The sequence below is a fragment of the Cryptomeria japonica genome, chromosome 3 (assembly GCF_030272615.1).
Source record: "Cryptomeria japonica chromosome 3, Sugi_1.0, whole genome shotgun sequence".
In the NCBI taxonomy this organism is placed as follows: Eukaryota; Viridiplantae; Streptophyta; class Pinopsida; order Cupressales; family Cupressaceae; genus Cryptomeria; species Cryptomeria japonica.
The window spans coordinates 903242181-903269060 of NC_081407.1; the positions used below are offsets into that span (position 1 = coordinate 903242181).

General features: G+C 38.8%; 1 protein-coding gene across 4 annotated transcripts in view; it reads right to left on the minus strand.

Annotated features, from left to right (window-relative positions):
* LOC131066366 (uncharacterized) overlaps positions 1 to 26880 on the minus strand; it is a 210318-nt gene that overhangs the window by 100578 nt on the left and 82860 nt on the right. For 3 of the 4 annotated variants that reach the window (XR_009111653.2, XM_058001115.2, XM_058001113.2), the window contains exons 2-3: positions 12823 to 12899; positions 12232 to 12552 (exon numbers count right to left, since the gene is read on the minus strand). Coding sequence is in view for 3 of the 4 variants with exons in the window: in XM_058001115.2 (XP_057857098.1) it covers positions 12232 to 12552; positions 12823 to 12899 (398 nt within the window). In the remaining variant the exon portion in view is untranslated. The remainder of the gene's footprint in view (positions 1 to 12231; positions 12553 to 12822; positions 12900 to 26880) is intronic. The other variant, XM_058001114.2, reaches the window with a different exon arrangement.

Consider the following 26880-nt stretch of genomic DNA (forward strand, 5'->3'; position numbering starts at 1 on the left):
TAGCAATGTTAATAATCAGTACCAGAGCCATATGCGAAATAATTGAATATTAATTCCTTATCCTAAGGTTTAATATTTAATTAATCTGATTATTGACAACTGATTTATTAAAATTCGGATTAATGACTATTTTTCCTAAGTTCTTGGCAAATTCATGTTTATTAAAGAGATATCGAAATATTGAGAAAGATATTATATTTTTTTTTATAACTTATCTCTAATATTTGCCAAAGTGCGTGGGTCCTTGCTTTAGCATGGGAGTTGACTTGTGGGGAATGGCGCCACTCTTGGGGTCCACATGTAGTGGAGCGAAATGCAAAGGAAAAACGCTGAAATTCAAGGAAATGGCATTTGGGTTTGAGGTGTGTGGAGTTATAAGTATGAGACTTGGGCTCCCATTTTGATATCTTTGAAAATTGCATCGTTATGCTGCCGATTTGGCTACTGAAAATCTGAGCTTCGAAGTTGGCTTCCTAGTTGAGTCTCAGTTTCATACTTGCAATATAGTACCTAGTTGTGCCTTTGTGTTCCCATTGCAGATTGGTTAATGAGTTGCAGATTATGGAGTGTTCGATGTTGGATTTGACTGCTTTTGGTTGCTGGTCGTGGGACTGCTGAAAGTGAAATTTGCTCATATCTCTTAACCAGGCAACTCCATCCATTTGGGTACCGGCTCATCCTTCCTTCCAGGCTATGGCGATACAATGTGTGAGTTTTTAGCATGTTAAAATGAGCAATGAATTTAATAGATAAAATCGAAATTCCTAGGCTAGGCGTGGGTTTTCTGTTTTGCATTGGGATGTGTGCAAAATAAAAATGGGTTTGTTTGGGATGTGGCTTTGATTGGTTGTCATTGCATTTGATGTACGGTGGGATTGGGATTGATTTGAGTTGATTCGGGCAAAAAATGAGTGAGTTATGAGTGTTTTGATGTTTCCATAGGCTGCTGAAACTGTACTTTTAGCCTGCAGATCAGTGTAACAGAAAATTACAGTCATGTTGTAGAAATCTGCAATTATTCATCTCATCTCATCTCTATATTGTAAGGTTGTTTCAGTAGTATTGATCATCCCCTTCTTTCTGCTTTCTTGTGTAATTACCCATTGCATAAGTGGAAGAAGCTAGCTTGCCACCTTCTAAGTTTTGTAATTCAGTTTTGTAATCAGTCCTCCCACTGAATAAGTGGTTGAGTGATAAGTTCAATTCAATGGTCCTCCCACTGAAATATGCGGTAGAGTGATAGCTTAATGTACTGTCCTCCTGCTGAAATACGCGGTAGAGTGATTGAACTTCAGTTTATTGTAATTTTCCCTTGGTCGGTTTACCACCAAGAGCTTTTGTTTCTATCCTGCTGGATAAGCAGAAGGGGCTGGCTTGCCGCCCATGCATTGTAATTTTCAGTTTGATTATGATTGCTAACGATCCTTGGAACACCGTATGCTCTCACCCTCCCAGTCTGGGCTCTCAGTGAACAAAAGGTGGAAGGGTTCCCTTTCAGTTGTTTGGCTTATTCCTCTAACCTTAACAGGTTATTTGTTGTGGATGAATTGTTATTGGTCTAAAAACAAAACAAAAAAATTACTGGGATATTACACAGGCCCCGTATCTCTGTACTAGAATAGTAGCTTGCTCTGAGAGCCTTATGTGTAATCCTCCCTGCATTAGCCTGACTAGGCGCATTGTGAAGGCGTCATTGACGCGCTCATATTGGCCAACTGCATAAGCTGGGCTGCTCTTTTCTCTCTGAGCTATATCTTGGTAGTGCAGCTATGGGTAACAATCATAAACCTTTACCTGACCAGGCCCATTCTCGATTTCACCTTTTATTATCAAACCTAGCAGCGGCTGGTTCTTGGCGAACATGTAGACCAAATAAGAGGTCATAGTGAAGTATTTCTTTGTTTCAAGCTCTATCAGCTAAGTGTGGATGTTGTCGCTTATGATCTGGGCCCAGTCGAACTTAGACTTCCCAGCGAAGACTTGCTCTGTGAAATGAAACATCCACTCTTCAAAGTAGTTGGATTTAGGAAGTCCCATAACCCTGCTGAGTAATGTGACCATATCCCCATGCTCATTGTGAAAGTCACTTCTTGGGGTCTTTTTCCCAATTCTGGCGCTTGGAAGCCTTCTCTCCTTGTACCACTCTTTGTTGATCAGTGTTCTGCATCTAGCCAGATTCATATCATATGCCCCCTGTGCTTCATCTATAGCCGTGACCGTGGGATTGTTTGGGAAGGGAATGTCGAATGCATCACCAATGGCCTCAAGAGTGAAGTTGGCGAGAGTCATATTCTCGAGGAGCACTAATCTGGACCCTGGCTGATAATGTCATGCAGCCTCTAACACTAACTCATAGTTCTGTACTGCTGGAAGAAATCCCGCCGCTTGGGCGATGCCACTTTCCACCATCTGTCTAGGCTTGCCATATGCGTTAGGGGAGAAGACCCGATTCCTGAAGTCTTGGATGTCAATATGGCCTAGGTCGGTATCACTGACATTGTCCCAGATGCTCTGAACTTTTGACTCCCTCAATCCTCCTCTTTGATACTAATACTTCATCCTTTCAAATTTGTGTGGGATATCTGATTTGGATGCTCGCGATGTCTCGGTTGTAGCGGGCATCTTTGATGATTCTACCGCCAATTTAGGCATTTATCCTGCACAGCCGGATGCAGATTACGAGGCGATACAAAAGAAGTAAGGCGGGTTAGATAGAGAACACTCCAGCAATCAAGGATTAATTCGAAATTTAGATTGGAAACAGAGTGACATTGCTAGATGAGAGCTTGATTGAGCAAAACATTTATTCATGAAGCTTTTGGTCACGAAGCTATATTTAAGCACTTTCTGGATTAATTTTCAGAAGGGACAAAGCTCGAAAAGTTCTCCTAAGTTTAAAAAAAATGCAATTTCTAGTTTAATCTTAGGAGCAAATTCTAATTTTCGACTGCTTTGAATGACACTTTAATAATCGAAAAAAAATGTGAATTTTGAAGACTCAAGCACTCTAATCAATTTTGCACAGGCATGCATCCAATTTAAAAAAAAAAAATTCAAATGATCAAGAGAGACAAAGCGTACTTACCTGATGAAAATGGATGGCGAAAAATTGCCCGACTTTGCTGCGCAAAGACGAATGGATAGTTCTGCAAATTTTGGAATTTCAACGGTTATCCTTCAATTCAAATTTTCGCGGTTGTTGTTTGAAAAGAATTTGTCATTTTTAGACTAAGCGATTTTACCTTGGGCAATTGGTAATCTGAACTTGAATGTTTGGAATGGTTTGTGTCAGCGTTTTACCTTGAATGCAATCTATACTCTCTGGCTTCCCTTTCAAAATCGAACGCGATCCTTCCTTACGCGAAATTTGGCAGTATGGAAGGGTTTTACAAATTTTGAATTCCTTATTTGCCCTATGCATTGCAATTTTGAGGATTTATGGCGAACCTCGGAGCTATGGTGTTGTGATCTTCGAAGGAATGGAGGGATTTTGCAAACTTAAACTGCGCTTTTCGCACCATTTGGCTTGTCACCTAAGTTTGGCGTTTTTGGACGATTTTGCAAACTTTAAAACTCTCTAATTCCACCCTCACGCAATACTCCCTCTGTTCGCGATTTTCGGCACTCACGTAGCCTGTGCAAACTTCGAACCTTGGCGATTTTGGAAGGGCTTTCCGTTTTTTGCGAGTTTATATGGATTTTCCCATTTTGCCCTTAGGGTCCGAAATTCGGCCCATAAGGCAATTTTCGGGGTTTTTAAAACAAGTTTGGGCGCTTTAACGTTTGCGATTTTGAAAGAACTTCGGACCATGCATCGTTTTCTGCAACTTAAAATAAACTTCGGACCATTGGCAGACTTTGGAATTTCGCGATTTTAACATCTTTTGGCGAATTTCGGAGCTTTAACGATTTTGGCGAATTTATCCAATTTTCGGAGCTTGGGGGAGTTTTTGCAAACTAAAAGGTAATTTTCGGACCTTAAGGCCCCTTTTTCAACTTCAAAACAAATTCGGACCTTAAGCGCATTTTTGCGATTTGAAAGATTTTCGAAGTTTTAGACGTTTTTGCAAATTTTGGAGCTTTTCACGATTTTAGCAACTTATCCAAATTTCGGACCTTAAGGCATATTTTGCAAACTCATACAAATTTTCAAATTTCGGCCCCAGGGTCTGAAATTAGATGACTTAAGTGAATTTCGAACCTTTGGGGGGTCTTTTGCAAACTTAAAGGCATTTTTGGACCTTTTGCCAATTTTGTTAACTTCTGAATTTTTTGAGAATTTGACCCCAGGGTCCGATATTCGGCCCCCTGGACGGTTTTGGCGACTTTCTAAACTTTTGAAACTTTAAAATTTTGGCCTCTGGGTCCGAAATTCGGCCCATAAGGCAATTTTGGCGACTTAAGTGACATTTCGAACCCAAGACCAATTTTCGCCAATTTCGCAATTTCGGATTTCTTGGAGGTTTTGTGAACTTTAAGGCATTTTCGGACCCCAGGCCCATTTTGGGAATTTAACGAGTTTTGAAATTTCTCTCAATTTGGCCTAAAAGTCCGAAATTCGCCCTTAGAGCGATTTTGGCGATTTTAACTTTCTCCTCGATAAGCATGAGCTTAGGCATCTAGGCAAGTTTGTCAACCTTGGCATTTCGCCAGGAAATTTGCTCCTCCTTCACTAGCAAGCGAAAGTCAGAAGATTGCATAATGAATGTTAAATGTCATGCATGTGGAAAGTTTGGACATTTGACTAATCAATGTAGGTCAAGGAATGACATCGGATATGTCAAAGCAATTCAAAAGAACAATGTTACATGTTATGCATGCAACAAAATAGGTCATATTGCTAAGTACTGCAGAAGCAAGACTACACAGGTTAGCAATGATAAAGCAAATGAGAAAGGAAAGCAGAAGGTAGATGAAATACAACAAGATCACACCAAGAGATGGGTTAGAAAATCTGAAAAACCAAGTGGAGATGCAACAACACCGGTAACTACACCAATAACTCCACGGTAGAACAGAGCATTCCTGCACCGGCAGGAAATTCAACTGGTAACTGAGGCATACGCCTTAGGGGTTGGCAAATTCATTGCAAATCTTGCATATTCCCCGAAAGAGATCTGGAAAGAGATCTGGAGAGTGGTATTGATCATTGATGAAGGTCTATCCGGCATAAAACTGTGAAACCGGCATCCAATAAGGCACATCGCTAAAGCATTTATGGCAATGATAAATTAGGGTTTACTCCATGATAAAAAGGGAAAATGGACTCATTTTCACTCACCCAACACTCGAGAAAACCAAAGCGAAGCAAAGGCGAATCATAGGCGATCAAGAGCGAGCAAAGGCATTCCAAAGAATTTCCAGCAGTTATCTGAGAAGTAATCAAAATCTTTCAACCAGCGATCGTTATCCAGGTATTTCTTTGAAATGGCATCTGGATCATCATCTGCTCCTACTTTCATCGTGATTCCCACTGTTGTTGAGGTTAAGGATAGGCTTAGACCTGTTTTCAAGGAAGTTCCCCAAATTGCTATGAAGGAAGATTCTACTAGCGCATTTTCGAGGGTTCTCGATGGCGTGGTTTATGTGGAAGATGTCAGGGCCTATATTCACTGCACCTTGGAGAATTTAGATATTGAGGAAATCAAGGGAATGTATCAATCTGTGATACTAGGCAGCTCCAGAACAATCAAACCGGAATATCAAATCATTGAAGACATAGGGTTAACCGGAATCCTATATATACCAGAATTCAAGGATGAAGTCATTAGATATGTTCTGACCAGGGTCCATAATGAATTCATCTGGCTAGACCGGCCCCACATGATCACCAAAGAAGCAATTCAGGCGGTCACGGGCTTACCCAAAGTTGGACAGGAACCAGGAAAGAAGATCTCCAACACTGCGGTTGAGAAGCTCACCGGCGCAACCCATGATGGAAGATTGATGAGGGTCAACACCATCAAAGATATAGATGTGAAATTTGCCAACATGATCATCGGCTGCAAGGTAACTCAATCAAGTCGATTGAACTCTGTTGCCAGTTCTTGTATCCATGTTGCATATCAAATGATAAAGAATAATGAAAAGTATGACTTGTGTGAATGGTTAAGGAGTGAATTGATGTTAAATCTTGGCAAGATTAAAGGTGTTAAGAAAGGAACATTTCAATTTGGCAATCTTATTGTCTGCTTAATGTTGTACTTCATGAATGAGCTATCGGGTTTGGGAAAGAAACGTTGGGCTCATGACATACCGGTAGGTATGCGGATCAAAGATGCAATCACCGGTCTTGGCAGTAACAAGGATGAGAATTTTTGGGGCTACTTTAAAACTTTTCAAGAAAACATGAGACTGAGGGAAAGAATCTCCAAACACATTGTGGAGAAATACTCCACTGATATTTGCTTCATGGTAAAAACAGATGAGACACTCATGGAAGCAGTGGAACCTAGAACAATATGGGTCACTAAATTGGGGTATGAAGTTGATGACAGCATCTTGAAGCTATATGCTAAAATGCTGATTGATGCTCCTTTGGATGATAAGGCTGAACACTTTGGCACTACAGTGGAGAAGACTCTTGAGGTTAAAATTGGTTTCAACAAGAAACGAAGAGAAAAGAAGATAGACAAAATGTCTACATTTTCTCAAAATGTAATTCACAGGATAGATACAGAACTAGGTTCTGGATCTAAACCGGTAGATCAACCGGCAGTAGCTAGTGCTCTTAAGGTAAAGAGGCCTGAGACTTTCATTTCTTCTATCACTTCTGACTCTGATCCAGAGGATAATCAACCTCTTGCATTCAGAAGGGTATAGAGGAAGAAAGTTGGCAAGCCTCCAGTAGAAGAGAAGAAGGTGGAACCAAGGAGGAAGCTAGTAAGAAAGGTAACAACAACATCCACACCTCCGGCAAGGAAACCTACTCAGAAGAGGCAGCCTGCTCCATCCGCTCTTGCAACCCCCAGCAAGAAGAAAAAGAGTGTGATAGATGAAGCAATTGAATCTGGTCATGTTACCATCATCCCCCCAATGACTTGTGCAGAATTGATAGATGAGGTAACTAAAGATGGAATTTTAAAGAATGTGTCAAATTTCTATGAAGATTTAGATGATTATGAACAAAATGAAATGGAAGAAGCAATTTTGTTACATTTAGACATATATAAGAAGGCTTTGGTAGAGATTTTGAAGGAAATTCCTTTATCATTGTATAATAAGTTAGATGCAAGGAGATTAGATGCAATCAGGAGGGACAGAGAGATTAAAGAAGTTGAACTTTTGAGTATGTGTGGTTCTATAAATAATGAGGAAATGAAAAGATGTATAGAAGTTGCAAATAGAACAATCTTTAGCAACAAACCCCGGCAAATAAGCTTAATGATAGGTAGAGTCGATGAAATAATAAAAGACACCAGAGATGATTGGGCTAAATTCTTCCAAATGAATCCTGATTTTCTCACTTCTCAAGCAAAATTTGCTAAGGCAACAGCTCCCACCATTCCGGACAAATCTAAAGGGAAAGGAATTTTGGGAAGTTCAGATCAAATTTTGAATGAACTGGTAGTTAAACCTAAAATTGATGAGAGTGTACAGACTAAACTGGCAAAGACTACATTTGTACAGTCTGAGCAAGGTAAAATAGATAATGTACAGGATACTGATAACATTGTGGATAATACTCCACTGGCAGTAACAGATACTGCACCAAGTGGCAAAGCCACCGGTGCAAAAGAGGATGAGAAAAGGGATACACCGGGAGAGGATAAGGAAAAGGAGACTAATAAGACACCCAGTACCATACCGGCAGTTGATTCCCCAGCAAAACTTTTGGCAATTGACATTTTTCAAGTTGAGAAGAAATCAATCACAGAGATGAGTCCCACAGAGCTACTGATGATGGCTACTCAAAAGCTAATGAAGGAAGGATCTGCAGACAAAGGAATAATAGCTCAGTCAATAACAATTTTGCATAGATTGATTCCTGATTGTATGATCGAAAATGAAGCAAGCCCTTCCGGCAAGCTTAAGGCATTGACAAAGCACATATCTAAAACTTTCAATCATTACAATAGATTTTCGACAAGAAAGCACTTGAAAGATTTACTCTGGCCAAGAAAGCCGCTTTTGACCAAATTATTGAGACAGAGAAGAGGAAGGTTGAAGAGAAACTTATACTTATTCAAAATTCTTTGAAACAATGTACTAACATCTATAGGGTCTATTGTAATATAGAAATTCTTACAGCAAATGTAGATAAGAGGATAAAGGAGTTACATGAACAGATTGCTAATATTGTTAATTCTTTTGATGGACTAACTTCACTTACAACATCTATTGATGGACATATTTTGACCTTGGAGAACCAAATTTTTGCTTTTGAAAAGGAAAGAGACAAGATTATTCGGAGAGCAAGAAATCTCAGAGGTTTGGTGAGTCCAAGATTGGATTCACTTGGTGTACATAAGAGTGAATGTATGGATATGCTTTCGAAGCCCACACCGGCAGAAGTCACTGAGAAAGAAACACTTGCACATTTACTGAGTGGACTTGTATCCATATCAGAAACATTCAAAACCGGTTGGGATACCTATGTACAATTGCTAGAGAAAGCTTACCCGGAAATCTTGAAATTGGTCAAGCTCCGGTAAAGTAATCTTTAATTATTCTTTCAATTCTTTCACTGGTCTTTGGCATTGATGCCAAAGGGGGAGTATATGTATGTGAAAAATATAAAATCCTAGGGGGAGGATATCAAATAGAGTATATTGCAAACAGAGTCAATCAGCTTAGGGGGAGCATGTTTCAATTGAACTGACAGAGAATCCATTTTTCACATGAGTGTTGCCATCAATGCCAAAGGGGAAGATTGTTGGCAATTGACACATTGGATTCATATGTTGTCATTGATGGCAACAAGATTCTATTGAAGGCATATACCGGCAGATATAGGCATTGGAGTAATCAAGGTCATCATCAGCACCGGCATCCATCACTTCAGTGAAGCCAACATCAGTCTAGGATCCGAAAGGTTTTATTTGTAAAGTCATTTTGTTATTATTGTATAAGGCCGACATTGAATATCTTTTGTATTGTAAGCCGACATAAGGCATATTGTTTGTAAAGGGTATATAAGTCAATCTGTTAGGTCATTTTGATATATGAGAAGGTAGTAGAACTATGTAATGCAAAGGATATGTATGTAGGTCATTTGTATGCAAATGTTATGTCATGCAAAGATCAGTAGATGGTTTGTAAAGCATTCTTGGAGGAAAGGAGATACCGATAGAAGGGTTCAGGGTTTATGAACCGGTACAGAACAAAGCTATAACCGGAACTCTTTTTGGCATTGCAAATGCATTTTGTGAGTTCATCATTATTGTTTTATCTCAGCAGAAGCTTGTAGTCAGTGAGACTCTTTTGTGTTGAGCAGTGTGCCTTCCTGCATGTGCAGGCCCCCATGCTATGTAACATCTTTCATATGGCTAGTGAATTGATATTGTGGGTCACAAATCCCACCGTGGTTTTTCCTCTTTGAGGTTTTCCACATATAAATTAAGTGTGTTATGGTGTTCATTCATGTGGCTGGTTTATTTACTTCATGTTATGTGTTTCCTCATTTACCGGTTTAAACGTGTATGTTATAAAAAGTTAAAATCTTGTGTTACTAGCAGAACACTAATTCACCCCCCCCCCCTCTCGGTGTTCTTGGATTCATTCTATTCCAACAGACTATTTAGACACATTCAAGTATGATATGCCTTACTTTGTTTTATTGGTTCATTTATTTTGTCTTTTTTAGGCAAGGTGAAAAAATTCTTTCTTGTACTATAAGTCTGATTTTATACTTAAGTTTTCATATCAATATAAATTGAACCTTTTTTTAATTAAATTTGATTCATGGGTTTCAAAATGAAAAACATTGAATGAGTGTCTTCAGGATTCATCTTAAAATTGCACTAAAAACTGTGCTGTAATAAACATGGTTTGAAGGTGTACACAAGTGCCTATACAATGGCATGAGATTTAAACATCAGAACTGAGAGATCAGTACACCGTTAGAGCAGATGAAAACTTTAGTAAGGATAAAAGTAAGCTCAAAGTGTTGGTGCCTAAAAAGATATTCAAAGAGTTGGCTTATGTACTGAAAGGCATATGTTGTATTTCAAAATAGATGATTCTTTTACGTGTATTTCTAAGCTGCCAATGGGTAATAGATTTTGATATGCCAGATGAGAAGGAAAGGTCCTTCTGCTTTTTGTTACGACTCTAAGTTATGGTTGTATTTTTGTTAGCATTCCATTGCCTCCTTGTGTTTCGATAAGGAATTGAAAGTGTGAAAGTATTGAAGCCTGAATTTCATCTCCTAATCATATCGCATAGGAGTTGATTTTAGAGAAAAAGAAAAATTGTGTGTTGAAAATAATATTTTGGTTTAACATGTGAAGTTTGTGAAGTGGTAATATAAGAGGTCTTCTTGGTGTGTCTCCATCAGTAAAACTACTAGGAAACTCCTGTTCTATATTTCCCTATTTACAAATATATCTCTGTGTGTGTATTTGAACCTTGTGAGCTCACAGGTATTTGTGTTTGTGCTCATGCAGGTGGTAGCAGCCAAAAAAACAGAATGGAAATGATAATAGAATTGGAGAAGGACCAGATGTGTTATTAGGATAGATGGAACATTGAAATCAAAGAGCAATTCCTGGACAAAGCATACCATGTATGAATGCCTTTATTACTCTACAACTTGGTAGCAAATCAAAGGGGAAAATTTTTACCTGTCTAGGGAAATTTATATGGAAAGTAGGCATACAAATGCTCAAACTAAACTAAGAGACCACCTATCCTTCCAATCTGATTTTCTCTTCACATGGCATTTACTCAAAAGAAATTTCTAGTTTCTGAGGTTTTGTATAGCAATCATTTTTGGTCCTACATACTGTTATTACCTTCTGGATATTAATTATTAGCCTATGCTACTCTATTCAAAAGATGACTTCCAATAAATGCCTTCAAAACATACTCACGTCTGAAAAGCTAATCAAACCTTGAAAAGTATTATGATGAGGTGCTTCTAACTCTGAACGAGTGTATTTATAAAGCAAAGTACAGCTCTTTTGCATCTATGCCCAAAAGTGTACAAATTGGATGTTATTTACGATAACTTAAGGGAAAAGTTGAAGTGTATCTATTAAGCAAAGCATGTTGCACATATTCTAATCAAGAGTTTAAAATACAAAACACATACATCAACCTGCACGATTCCACTGTTAAGAATCAAACCTTGATCATCATATAAATCTAGAATTAAGCCTTATCTGATGCCTCAATAGATCCAGGTTTAAGTGATATTTTGTATAGATACACGGTGTCATCTATGACATTTACCCAGAAGATTCTATTGCCAATTGGATAGACAGAGATTTCATCAACAAGAAGATTGCAAGAGCTTAAGGGATTATTTATACATCATATCCTACAGGATTCTTTGAATAATTCAAATGAATCTCTTGATCTGTAAGAACTCTTACTTAACTCTTATAGGAGAACCTTCAAGCCTCCCTCCAGTGCAGCTCACCCAAGGATATTCACAAAAGTCATTTGACAACTATTTCCACCGATTAGTAGAGCATTGACAAATTATGAAAACAAGACTAGTCCATGTGCATTCAATTTGTATTTTTCACTTGACAAATAGAAATTTGTGCAGCCAAATAACGTAGATTGATTATTGCCCTATACAAAATACTCTTGACGGGAGATAGTATTATTCCTTCCCTGTCATCCATTGCAGCCCAATAAATTGATGCCTTAGAATAATTTATCTTGAAGCTCGGAACAGTATTGCAATAAAGCTAAATATCTCCTCATTACAACAAATTTCAGTATAGTCTGGCGGATTTGTAATTTAAAATTTTCATACACTGGAATTGCATATACACAATGAAATATGAAATTTGAGCTATCTCCATAACCTCATATGATTTCCTCTTAGATTACTGCTTGATGAATTTTAAAGAAACCTTTATTAAATTACAGGATACTAGATGATGAGGACAACACGAGGATGAGATTAATATGACAAAAATATAACTAGAGAATCTAATGAGAATATTTTAGTGCAATCATATAGCAAGTGCAATATGTTGATACTTAACTGGCATTTCCCATACTTCACAACCATTGACTTCCTCATCAAATATACACAACTGAGCAGAGGGATACCTGTCGAATAGTTAAACCAGTAACAGCAAAGATTCCAGAAGTGATTGTACAAGCTTTAAGAACAGCATCTCTTCCAGGGGTGTGTAGAGAACTATCCTTGGATATAACCTCTGCAGATGATTCTCCATTCTCAATAACCGTCCCAAGCTTGTGGTTGGGATCTGAGTTTGCTGAATTTTGAAGGAAATTCACTCCATTCTCCTTTTCACTTACAGTGGTATTGCTTATTCTTAGATGCAAAGTTTTTGGTTTCTGCTCCTCTCTTCTTGTTTTCTTCACAGATTTATGCTTAGATGAAGTTATAATCAAAGCTTCAGCAACCTGTGACATTAATTGAGAGAAAATTGTTGATACACTACCAATTTGAGTGTAGTCAAATGAAGCTGCAGAATGAAGCAAAATATACTTTTCATGAAATATGTACTTATTTGCTTATATAAGTGTTTCTTTATATAATAGTATGCCCAATTTATAATACCCAGCAACCAGGACTACGCAAAACTGCATTTAGTATATGATTACAACAAATTAAAATCGCAAAAACTAATCCAGTGAATAACATATTTACACAAGCTGGTTTAAACGTTCTACCTTACGATAGCCAATAGAACTGGTTTTCCTCTTTACAGGTGGGCCAACTAAACTTGCTTTGTTATCTGCACAAGAAACTGTTACAAAGAAATAATTTGAATTTGACCAAATATACTTTTCAAATTTCATATCATTTGAGTGACTCTCCTAGTTCCAAATGAACAATAATAAAAAACAAGAAACCCAATAAGAAAAGAAACATAATTAGAGGAAAATCATGAAAAATTAACTAAGAACTTCTAATTAAAAAACAATTAAGACATCCAATAAGACCCCAAGAAAATTTATGACACATCAATGAGCATATGGGAGCCGAAGGATGGGGTTAGGCCCACTTTCTGGCTCAAAATGGATTTGGGCAGAAGGATGGGGTTAGGCCCACTTTCTGGCTCAAAATGGATTATGAGCAAAAAGATGGGGTTAGGCCCACTTTTTCGCTCAAAATAGATTATGAGCAGCAAGATTGGGGTTAGGCCCAGTTTCTGGCTCAAAATTGATTATTGGCAAAAGGATGAGGTTAGACCACTTCCTGGCTCATAATGGATTATTAGAAGAAAGATGGAGTTAGGTCCACTTTTTGGTTCAAAATGGATTATGAGCAGAAAGATGGGGTTAGGCCCACTTTCTGGCTCAAAATAGATTGACCAGCAGGATTGGCATTAGGCCCACTTTCTGGCTCAAAATAGATTGACCGGCAGGATTGGCATTAGGCCCACTTTCTAGCTCAAAATGGATTATGAGAAGATGGGATTAGGCCCACTTTCAGGCTCAAAATGGATTATGAGTAGAAAGATGGTGAAATATCCCCTGCTTATATAGGACTAAGATTGCAAGGAATATTGTCAAACAATTAGCTAACAGCCTGTTGTTCTAAGTCTCAGTCTGTATAACCTGCGTGTTATGCGGTTTGCTAGGCAGCTAGATAACTTGCGTGTTATGCTGTTTGACTGTTATAGCTCAAGGAATATTAGCAAACAATTCACATACACTCTTTAAGCATGCTGGACTGAGTTATCAGTCTGATAACTTGGTGTGTTATTAATAGGTAATGCAATTACAAATGGTTTGTTGTGATATCTAACTGCAATAATAACTCTTTAGGTCCTTAACAATGCATAGAGATGAATTTTCAATGTCAAACATGCACCTACAGCCAAGTGGCATATTGACAAACATTTGGCATGCATACTAAGTAACTAATATGAAATAGACAGATGATCATATAGAGACATGCATCTTAATCTCCTTTATTATATGCAAACATTGATTACAATTGGACAAGTAGATATTAGGTGTTTTCAGAATAATGGCATTACATCAGCAACATACATATATATATATATATATATATATATACTTATTCAACACAAATTCATATAGAACCTGGTAAAAGATGGTGCCCTACACTGGAAATGAAGAAGCAAGCAAAATCCACTGAAAAGAAAGACCTCTATGATGCCAAAATCGCCCCCTTCCCAAAATTGCCCCTGTTACAAATGTGCTTCAGACTGGAAAAATATGACAGCTTCTACGAGCTTCCTTAGGCACCAAAAATGGTCGATGTCCTTCTCCAAGGTGAGTGCTTTGATCAGCAAATGAAATCGCTGTCCCAAAATGCATAAACAAGTGAAAATCGTGGGTTTTTCCCAACCAGGTTTGTGGTCTGAAAACTGTCTGATAACAAATGATTGCCAGCCAATAAATCTCCCTTCAATCACTGAAAATTATTGTTGACCTTCCCAAAGGCAGCGCTACAAACAAATGATAACTTCGATGCTTGAACAAGGTGGAATGAGCACAATCGTGGGTATGGCTGAATGGTTGAATTAGCATCAGACCTGATTCTTTTTTCCTGAAAACCATTCCAAATTACATCCAAATTGCCCTTAGGAAGATCGCCTTATTCATATCACTATAAGTGAGGGCTAAAAGAGACAAATCATTACTTTCCCAAAACTGATGTAAATCTGAAAGTTACTGTGATTGACTTCAGATATGAAGTAGGTGTAATCAGCTCCTTAACAATGAGGTCCTTTGACCTCCAAAGGTCTCCAAAGTCTAAGTTTGAATCTAGCAAGTTGGCCTTTGGCCACCAATGAAGCACAATCGAGATGGCTGAAGTATCACCTCCTTAATGCAACCCCTCGAGAGATGTTTCACTCCCTCGGTTATGCTATCAATGGGAGTTTTCGTTCCCAAAGACAATATTCTGCAGAAACCCCTTGGCTCTACAAAACTCAATCATTATCAAAATCAATTCCCAAGCTGCCTTGAAGATCAACTAGATCTCCCTTTATACTTTTTCAGTCCATCTCTAGAAGCTTCTAGAAATAATATTAAAATATTACTTCACTTAAGTGACTTTATGATATAATATTTAATTAAGTCACTTTATTAAATTAATTAAATATAAAGTCATCTTTTAATTTTTAATTTATTTGATAGCTTTATAAATAATTAACTTTATACCATTAATTAAAATAATTAATTAAGCTATCCATAAAAATAATAATATTTTGGACAACTTATTATGCCAAAAAGGGGCTCTGCAATGTCTCTGTCTGCTTCTGCCATTCCTCAAATTGCTTTCCCTCAAACAATGGCAGGTTCGTTTCTTGGTCTTCTCACCCCGCGGATCGGTGTTAGGGGTAAAAACATATGTTAGTATGAATAATAATTATAAGTGTGTTATGTGTGGTTATGTTTTGTTGTTGCCGAGAGGTTCCTATCGGGTAGTTGGGAGTTGGTGACGGTTGGCCACTTTTGCCAACCGTCGGGTCTATATATTGTTTGGTCGGAACCTCGACAAGGGAGATTATGTATGGACAATTATGGACATTGGAATAAAGATATAACTTTCTGGTCTAATTATTATCATTTGTCATTTATATTATGATGTACAATTGTTCTATTCCATGAATACTTGGTACGTGCAGGAACTACTGTGTTATCTGATTATTCACCAACTATACGTTTAGGACTAAACATTTTGGCGTCGTTGCCTAAACGAACCTGGAGATAACCATGGCGGCAGCTGGAAGCAATTAATGGACCGACCATTTAACCAGCAATTAATTGTCGTGGACAGCGACACGCACGAAGAAAGTACCACGGAAGAGGAACGAGAGGATCAGTTGATGGCAGACTTGGAGTTGTGGGACATGTCTGTTGTCCTCATTTTTGTTTGCAAAAATGAAGGACCACTACATGAAATTTTTGTGAAAAAAATGAAAAAAAATTACTCTATGGCACGCTTCCCGAGGCAAAATTTCGACTAATCCTTGGACTGGCTTAATCCTCAGTCCATTCTCAAACTGTGTTTCGAATTTCGTCAAATTCTGGGTTCGTTTGCTATGTCTTTCCTTCAATTTCGGGTTTTAAAATCCCGACTGCAGGTGGAGAATTTTCTTCAAACTGCAAGTTTTAATGATATTCATTGTTTTGGTTGTTGTAGGGGAATTTTTAGCTTATTACATGTGCATCTTTATTAAAAGATGTTACTTGCAATTTGTTTTAAATTTCCCTTTCTTGTTTTTGTCTTTTTTGTTGTTTTTTGGTCTTGTTTAGTTAAAATAGGAATTTTTTTACTCAATTACAAGTAAACTTGCAGTTTGGTCAAAAAACCCCTACTTTAATGGTTTTTGCATGTAATAGGGATTTTAAATCCCCATTACATATATGCAAGTATTTCTAACTTGTTGTAGGGATTTTATTTCCCTTTTACAAGTAATTAAAACTTGCATTTTGCTCCAAAAAACCCGATTTTGCCTTCCAAGTGCATTTTTGACAATTTTTAAAATTGTCATTTCCTCCCAAAAACCCGATTTTGGCCTAATAAGTGAAAAAGTAAAATTTTTAACTTGCTATTTGTCTTAAAAAACCCGATTTTGGCTTGTAAGTGGAAAAAGTGAAATTAAAACTTGTTATTCTCTCCCCAAAACCCGATTTGCATTCCCTTGTGCAAATTTGAACTTGTCTTTTGCTCCAAAAAACCCGAAATGCAAGGAAAAACGATTTTTGACCATTTCAAGGCAAATTTTGTGGAGAGATTGTTGGAGGAAGGAGGCGTTTTGGTTTGCATCCTATTTCCATGCATTCTTGGACACCTTTCGTGACATTTGGAGGATGCATTGACTGGTTTTTCGCCCTAAATCAGCAACCACGTTTTTCATAAATGCCACTTTTTGAGGGATTAAATCTTCAACAAACTACAAACTCCTAAATCGTTTTGCCCTTTCTCACCTAGGCATGGAGTTTGGGGGAAGTTTTGAGCTATTTAATGATGTCGTTGAAGATTGAAATGGTGGCCACGTTTTTCTTCACGTGATTCCTTTGGCTACGTTTTGCAACACTTGTCTCCATTTCTCCTACCCCTACTTAGGCATTTTGCTCCAATCCTTTTGGGCATGCTCTCACATTGGCACTTTGATCTTCCAAATTTGGGATTGCTGCTTGTTGTGCGAATCGCACACCCATCCCCGTCTTGGACAGGGACCCCCCAGTTTGTGCCTTTCTGTCCTGTCCTGAAATTTGGTTAAGTCTGGAATGTCCTGATCTTGAAATTTGGCTAACTCTGAAAACTGAGGAAACCTCCAAAAACTAGAATTTGCAATATAACTCCTGGAGGGCCGAAACCACTCTCAAACATCCTGAAAGTATATATGGAATATAACTTAAAGTATAAAAAAGGAGAAAGACATATGGAAATGTCACTTATACTTAAATGTTATATTCCATTAAATGATCCTCCGGGGAGATCTGGGCAAACTTGCCCAAGTGCCCAAGCTCGCACTTCTTGAGGAAACGTTTAAAATCGCCCAAAATGCCCAATTTCGGACCCTGGGGCCAAAATGTGAAAAAGTTCAAAAGTTGCGAAAATGCCCCAGAGGTCCGAAAATCACTTAAGTTGTCCAATTACGGACCCTGGGCCAAAAAGTGAAAAAGTTGATAAAACTGGCAGGAGGTCCGAAAAAGTGAAATGTTGCAAACGTGCCTTCAGGTCCGAATTTCACTTAAAGCACCAATTTCGGACCCTAGGGCCAAAATTCGAAGTTTCTTCTAAATTTCCAAACGCGTTTTTAGGTTCGAAAAGTGAAAACGCGATTTTGCGAAATATGTTACAAGGTCCGAAAACCACTTAAGCGCCCTCATTTTCGGACCCCTGGGAAAGGTAAAACGTGAAGAGTTGCAAAGTGGCCCTTAGGTCCGAATTTGCCTTTAGAATTTGTGAAATATATGTAAGCTCCGAAATTTGCAAAAGGATGGCAAGGTCCGAAATTCGCCTTAAGTCCTCAGACTTCGGACCCATGAGCCAAAAGTGAAAGGTTTTGAAAATTCAAAAGTTCAAATGCTCCAAATTTGCAAAAACGCCAAAGGGTCCGAAATTTTTTGCAAATTTCAAAAGGTGCCCTCCGTTCTCCGAAATTTACCAGAAAAGCATGAGAGTTAGAGTTTTAAAATTTGCAGAAGTTCTCCAAACCTCTAGAATCGCGCCATAAACCCATTTAAAACGTCCAAGACTCCAAAGGTAAAATACGCAGAAATAAAAAAACCAAGGATCAGATTTCACAATCGAAGAGAAAGAGAAGCATTTTCAAGATACATCCCGCAAAGAGCTTCTCAAGCCAGACGTCGTAACTAAATTTAATGTTTGTTAAAATTAAATTATTTAATTTTTTCAAATTAATTTAATGAAATGAAGTTGGTTGATCGCAGGACGTCATCGAAGAACCAGGAGAAAGACCTGAAAATGCAAATCAAAGAAGGATCGCAATTCAAGGCCAGGCGCTGAAGATTGAAAAAGAAAGATACAGTAGCGCAAGAGCAACCGAGCATTGGGACCCGTGCCGTTGAACATAGATGAAGTCCACTGGCGAAATTGGAGGCAAAAAGCAAAAGAACACTCTGAATGCTGCAAGTTTATGCATTCTCAAAGAAGCACACAGCTGGATTTAAGTCCAGAAATTCAGTTTTAAGGCTGAAATTGCTTTATTGTAAAACTGCCTATGGGTCCCGTGCAAGATATTTTTGTGGATAACTATTCCCAACCACCAAGAAGATTGGATAGACCTGAATTAAAGCCAAATAGTGGCAGGTAGTTGAGATAGTTGCTGGTTGGATAACTGAGAATTAATTCGGCATGGGTCAAAGCTGTCAGCTTCTGGAAGACAGATCAGGACCCTTGGATGCAGTCCATCCTAGCCTTCGGTTCAAAATTGTAATATCTATAAAAGGCAGAGGCCTTTCTTCTGTAAAGGGTTAGATTGTTAGAGATTGTTAGAGATTGTTAGAGATTGAGAGATTGTTAGAAAAGGGTTAGAAATTGCTAGATAGTTAGATTTTAGAGTTAGAATAGGTTAGATCTTAGCAGTAGCATAGAGATGCTGCAGAAATTGTTGTAATAGGCAGTTGAGATCAATATATGAACATTGATTTGGTGTTTATTGTCTTGTTTTCATCCTGTTTGCATGGTTTCCTTCAGCATTTTAGATAGATCTTTATGTTTTGGGTGTGCAGGTATTTGATAGATTCGGGCTCATACCACTGAGGATATGCTGATTGTATATCCTTTTGTGTGGTTAACTTGAGCCTTCGATTGTGCTTAGTTCAATTGCAGGTGTCCGTCCGAGCTGCGCCAGAATTGGGTGCTTAGCCGTGCGTCTCCAATCTGAAAATCTTCCAAGTTCCTTTGAAGATTGCACCGTTCCTGCAAGGTTGTGAGCCATTCTGGCCAAGCAAGAATTGGTTATGTTGAATCTGTCTACCCGCATACCCGTGTTGTTAGTTTTAGATCTCCTAAACCTTTCCTTTTTCTCTTTATTGCGTAATTCGAGAATCACAACAGACTAGCTTGTTGCAAATCGTAAGTCCCCCTTGTGTTTCCAGCATAAACACATAAAGCCACTGAGAGATCCCGCAGTCAAGACCTGACAAAAGAAACCTTGAGGTAGTCTCCTTTGATCAAACTTAGAAAACAGCATTAGAGACTTCCTTATCTCAAGAGAGAGTAGGATAATCAGTCGGCTATTCTATTCTGCGTTGGCCGTATGAAGTTTGCAGCAATGCGATTTCAGACACGTCAACACTGCTACATTTATCAGTTTGGGGCATTTTTGCAAAAACGTGTTAAGGGTTTTGGCATTGCGGATTGCTTCTATTCTTGGTCTTCCTTCTTTTTTCCAAAAATTGGTTGCATTTTTGGAAAAGCATTTGCATTTTCAAGAAAGGTATGTTCTCTTTCCTTTATTTCCTTCATTTTATTATTTTCTTGTTTTCTTAATTTTCGTTCTTAGTTGCATTTTTTTTTTGGCATGTGTTATTCTTCCCCCAAAAATCAGTTTTTGTGAGAGGATTTTTCCCCTTGGTATGCAATTTTCGAATTGCATTGTTCTTCCCAGAATTCCCTCTTTACTTGTATTCGGGATTTTTAATCTCGATTACAAGTTCGCTGGAAATTCCTGTTCTTCCCCTACGGTTAAAGAATTTAACCATTTTTTGTTAAAATTCCAAATTAAAAAATGTGAAATACCCCTCCCTTGCAAATTCGGGTTTTGAAAACCGGATTACATGTTGAAGAGTTCTTCCCATTTTCATGAAAATGACATTCCCGGATTTTCCCATTTCTATCCATTCATGTTCCCCATATCCGTACTTTCCGTTTCCGTCATTTCCTTCAAGTCAAAATCTCATTTTTCGTCCATTTCTCCATTTTCGAATTTACAAGTGTACTTGTATTCAGGTTTTAAAACCCCGATTGCATGTATGTCCTTTCCAACTTGTATACTTGCGAAAATTCTCCCAAGATCCGAAATTGGTCAAAGTCAAGATTTTCCCATTTCTACATATTTCCCCTCTTCCTCTCACAAAATCGTGAAATTCAAGAATCAAAGTTTTACCCATTTGGAGAAGGAAGAATGATATTTGCAGCTGACTATGATGTTGCCTTAACTCTCTTAAGTCTTCATCACAGCATTCCAGGTTCACAATCAATGTCAGATTTGTCGGCATCTCCAACTCCAAAGAAAATGAAATAAAAATATGACAAATATTAGAATGAGGTTGCACCTTCCTAGGTTTCTTCTCCTTTGGACCGCATCAGAGACACGGAGATAGGGCACGTTGATATGGCAAAATTCGTCAATAGGGTAGAAGATCCATAGGATAATAACTTGCAACGGTTGTTGGACAGCCATATCCATCGTGCATCTTCCTTCTCGATGGCTGCCCTAGAACCTGAGTTCGTTCTTGCATGCCCCCATCATTTTGACAAGGAATCAAGAGTCATCAAAAATGATGATGGTGAAGCTATAACTCGTCTCGATGTGGATACAATCAAGAAGGTCTTTAGAATACCTCCTGCACCTGTTTATATGGAAATCACCCAAGAAAGTGCAGCGGAATATTACGTGAAGAGGGAAAAAGATTGCAAGTGGCACATCAATAGGTGGATCCAAGAGCCACAACCTTCCTTCTCAAGGTGGGCAAAGTTGTACCGTTGTGATTTCAAATGGGAGATAGGAGACACCATCACTCTTCTCAGCAGGATGATGGGCCTTGAACATTCCAATGTCTTTGAGCCATGGATGTATCAATTCATTATGTTCATACGGCAGTCACATCACATTTCATGGGGCGAAGTCATCAGCGATGCCTTGTGCGAACAACTTGCAACAGTTCCTGCCACCATGACCTTCTTCATGAATTCCTATTTGGTATATTTAGCAGCATCACTTAGACACTTTCCAAGTCTTTCTACCAAGGGTGATCGCTCACTTATACTAGTTTGGGAATATTATGACCAGTTGCCATTGAAACCCAGCAGACTGCATTTCAGAAGGGTCCAAGATGCATTCTTCGGATATTTCATGTGTCTGTTTGACAGAAATCTCAGGAACAAGAGAGTATCAGATGAGGCATGGGTCAAGGTGTCTGAGTATGGATGTTTGTCTCTGCAATTTCCCACCTTCACCTATATGAGGATAGGATGCTATGATGGTTAGCCATACATGCTTCCGAGATACCCAACCGATAAGATAATTCTTATGGAGTTGGGAAGACAGATCATGGCTGTTCACACTTTTCAGTCTGCTAGACACAAGGTTGGAATGGGGATCTCTACCACAAACCCATTGAAAATTGGTCAATACTCACTTGTCAAATCTGTGAAGGCTAAGGCCATGGAGGCTGAATTGCAGGAAATCAAGCTTAAAAGGTTTAAACCTAGAGCTGATTTTGATCATAGAGGAATGAAGGAGAAAATCAAGAAATCCTTTGTGCATGTTTATCGCATTGAAGACATCTGGATAGATCTCCGCGCAGAAGCCGAAGTCCTCAAGATGGATTACTACAGGCTCACTGTTGAGCAAATTGTTGATTTGAACTTGGCAGATATCCCACAAGGGATGATTGATGACAAGCATATACTTGATCCTGAATACACTTCACGGAGGGTTGAGGAAGCTCCACTTCCTTTGATCCAATGGTCGCACAAGGAGTGCATCTCCATCCTTGACAGATTTCAACCTATCTTGGCCAACACTAACGCATGGCTGGAAAGTAATGCTGTTAGACTTATCAAAATCAAGGTTGGTAAAGAAGATGATTCTACAGGGCCTCTTGGACAGAAATCTGAGATTCAGATTGACAACAAGGAGGGTGCTTCATCTTCGGGCACAAGGATCAAGTTACGAGTCAGTCATGCAGTAGTGCTTCCTCTTGAGGAGATGACTGTTCGTGGGAAGGAAAAATCACGATTCCATGTTCAGATGATCGATCTGGATAATCCAGAAGAGGGGCAGCAATCTGATGATGCTCCTAAGTCTCCAGTTTCAGACTCGCCTCATGAGGTCATTCCTCCAGTTTCCATTGAGACGCCTCTTTCTCCTCCTGATTTGCTTATGGATGAGTCTCCTCATAATGCAATTCCCATTTCAGCATACGAGCCATCTCCTAATCATCAACAAGAAAGTGTGTTGAAAGTTCCTGAAGATATTCCTACTTGCATCCAGTTATCAGAAATTGATACTTCCACTTCTGGTTTTGAAGAATTCATGAGGCAATCTTCATGCCCATTGGTAACTGAGCAAACCGTGGTCGCTATCCAAATAGATATTCCTCCTAGGATGACCACGGTAATTCAAACAGAAACTGCTTCTCCTTTGCCTACGGCTGCTACTGGAAGAGAGTTGATGACTTTGCCTCCATGGCTTAGTTCTTTTACCCCGAAAAGGAAGAAGCAAGAAATCTCACCTGATGCCTTTGATTACCAGCAACTCAAACAGTTCAGATCCAAAGTTGCTGAGAAGGCCAAGACTATCTCTAGAGTAACTGTTGATAGCAACAAGATGAAAGTAGCTGAAATTGTGGAACCTATTGTAGATAAGCCACTTGATGAAATGTCAGCTGCTGATTATAAGGTTACAAGGATAGAGTTGGGCAAGCAAACGCATGAGGTCATTAAACATGATGCTCAGTTTTCTGTTGCTTCACTGGTGCAAAGGTGTGATGAGCTTCTAGCGAAGAAAGACAAGCTAGAAGAGGAAAACCGACAGCTTATGGCAGCCATTCATAAAACCGGCTGCTGAAGGGAGTAACTCCATAGGTTCTTCTGGTTCCCAAGAATCGATTCATGGAGTGGAAAGGGCTGCTCAAAAGGTACAAGCACTGGATTCCTGGGTTGATCAACTTCATGATCAATGTGTACAAGTAATAAAAGACATTTTTCAAATAATGTCTAAACTAGAGACCATTGAGGAGAAAATGGATCAGACTTCTAACACTTTCAAAAAGAATCTGGAAAGTGTTGAGAAAAGTCTGACAATCTGGCGTACCATGCCCCAACAACAGCTGAGTATTTTGCAGGAGCATGCCATCATCTCTTCCAGGGTCATGTACTTGGAATTTGAAGAACTCCTGGAAAACAAGACCCTTGTTCTTAAATCCCTCATTGAGGAGATCGGTGATGCAAGGAGATTCCGGGGTGAAGTTTACCGAGATATTGTCTCACATTGTGAAAGGGCCTTTTGCAACATAGTAAGTCAGGATGGAGAGCTGATTCCAGAAGAAGAAGTTCTTGCTGATTTACAGATGAGGATTCATAATGAATGGAGGAGCGAACAATTCTCGACAGCTTCGATTCAAGCATTGATGAAACACCAAGCCTTTTTGCATGAAATCTAGTCTATCCTGGATAAAAACAATTATGCGCTCCTCCGCTGTCACGACACTATTGCGAAGACTATGGTTGTTGCCAAGAACACCCATGAACTGAATCCCAAGGAACTACAAGCGAGCATCCGGAAATTTCAAAGATTTGTGTCTTCACAAAATGCAACTTAGTTGTTTTTCAACACTTAGTTGAATTTTCCCTCTTTTGTAATCTTTAGTTGTAATTTAGTTTTGGCAAGTTACATGTAAAAGTATTTTTTGTAAAATGCAAGTTACACATTACTTGCACTTTTGTAATTACATGTAAGGCAACTACAAGTTGTGTCCGATTAGGACTCTAGTTGGAATAAGTCTTAGTTAGTTGGAATAAGTCTTAGTTAGTTGGAGTAACTCTTAATTAGTTAATGAAGTCTCTGTTAGTTATTGAATGAGTCTTGGTGGTTGAGAGAATCTCTCAAGTTAGTTAGGATCCTCCCACCTTTTTCTCAAGGCTCCTCTTCTATAAATACTTGAGGTGTCCTGTTGTGACCATTTCACACATCGCCCCATTAGAATGGGGACCCCCTTTTTTTCGCTTCTGTTTTGCCTGTTCTTCTCTCTGCTTTTAGGGTTTTGGGTGAGTGAGTTGTCTATCTGGGCTAGGGCTAAACCTTAGGGGTTTCTTTTGGATGTTATTCAAGCTGAATCCAGTCAAATTTTGAAAGTTGTTAAGCATCCTCCCGAGGATTGAGATTGTTGATATGAGGTAAGCCTATCAGGAGAGTCAGATAGGTCTCAGGCTAAGTCTAGATTGAGGGTTTTCAGGGTAAAATCCAGTTTTGACTAAGTGTTAGCATTTTGAAGGTGAAATTGTGTGTTTTTCCATAGGTGAGTTTTGATCAATTTTTTGAAGTAAGATGATGCTTGAAACACAAAATCGCTCCTGACCCTTGCTAAGGGTCCAGGCGAAATTCATCCTGAGTGCAAATTCTTGTTTTGAGAAGGCTTGCTAACTGGTTCCTGGCCTTGAGAATGAACTAACTCTGCCTTGTGAAGTGATTGGAGACTTAAATTTTGAATAATTTAGCCAGAAAGGGTGAAATCGCTCCTGACCCTCTCTCAGGGTCCAGGGCGAAAATGTTATCTAAGGCATATTTGTCACTGACTTTTCTAAATTGTTTGTGCAAGGTCTCCAGGAGGGATGATTGGACGTGGTTTGATGCTTCTGAAGATTTGAAGGCATGAAAAATGGTGAATTTTGAAGGCTAAGGGACAAATCGCTCCTGTCCCTTGCTGAGGGCCCAGGGCGAAATTTTGATTTCCCTCATCTGGCAGTGAAAGAGGACAAATTTTTGAACATGAATGGAAAACAAATGACTTTCTCCACCCGCCTGAAGGAGTTTTAACTTGAGATGATGAAGGATCTTATTGGAATCATCAAATTCACTCCTGTCCCTTGCTGAGGGTCCAGGGCGAAAAAAATTTATTAGAGTCATTCCTGACCTTGTTTGGTCAAATTGAGATATCAAAGGCATGGTGGAAGACAAAATGAGCATGATGAAGCATCCAAACTTGATTGAAGATAATGAAATGATGGAGTTTTGCCCAAGAAGGGTAATTTCGCTCCTGACCATCTCTGAAGGTCCAGAGCGAAATTCTTTATATGCACATTTTTAGACCTTTCTTGGACATGAACTTTTATTCATAGCGTGAAACAAGATGAAATCTTCCCTAGCAAAGACATTTCATTATGAAAGGTGAGGCATTTTGGTCTAGAAGGCAAATTTCACTCCTGACCCTCTCTGAAGGTCCAGAGCGAAATTTTCAAATGGCACAATTTTTTGCAAAGTCAAAGTGATTTTTACAATTGGAATAGATAAAGGCAAGTGTGTTTTACCCATTGAATATAATTTGGACGATCAACAAGGAGGCAATCAACCCAAGTTTGCAAAGTCGCTCCTGACCCTCTCCAAGGGTCCAAGGCGAATTTCTAAGTTTCTCTCCTTTCTTTGAAGAATTAAGACAAAATCTTGCTTGAATGAGTGAGGAAGGGTGTGTTTTGACCGTTGAAGATAATTTGGAGGGCTAGCAAAAGATGGATAAACTTGAATTTGCAAAATCGCTCCTGACCTTCACTGAAGGCCCAGGGCGAAAAACCTAATATCCAACCTTTTCCTCCAAAATTAAATGAAGCTAAGCCTTCACACAAGTTTGAAACGATGTTTGAAATGCCTTGAGGTGGAATTGAGATGCTAAGATTACAAATTTTGATGACAACAGGGAAAATCGCTCTTGACCCTCTCCAAGGGTCCAGGGCGAAATTTCCCAATATGCCCACTTTCCTTGCATTTCGAGATGATATTTTTGTTTCCAAGACTCAAAAGAGAGTGGAGAATTTGAAGTTGGAATGATCAAGAATTTGTGCAAAAGACTCAAATTCGCTCCTGACCCTCACTGAAGGTCCAGGGCGATTTTTACAAAACCAACAACTTCCCTCCAAGATTATGCTAAGGCAAGGTGGTGCAAAGGTGGAAAAGGTCTTCTAAAGCGTGGTGAACAAAGATTTGACTTCAAAACTTGATAATCCTAGGCTAAAATACAAAAATCGCCCCTGTCCCTCACTGGAGGCCCAGAGCGAAAATCTTTGGAGCACCTATTTTGCCTTGCAAAACAACTTAAACGTGTATAAGAATGGATAAAGGAGATCATCGCTTATCCCACAAGGAGAATTCACAAATAAAAGGATGAAGGATTGAGAGCAAAAGTGAAAAATCGCTCCTGACCCTCTCTAAGGGTCCAGGGCGAAAAAATCCTAATAGCACTTTCCTCCTAGAGATCAAGTGAAATTAAATTCAAAACTCCCATTAAGAAATGCCATTTAAATGCCTAAATGAAGTCTTGGACAAGAAAAAT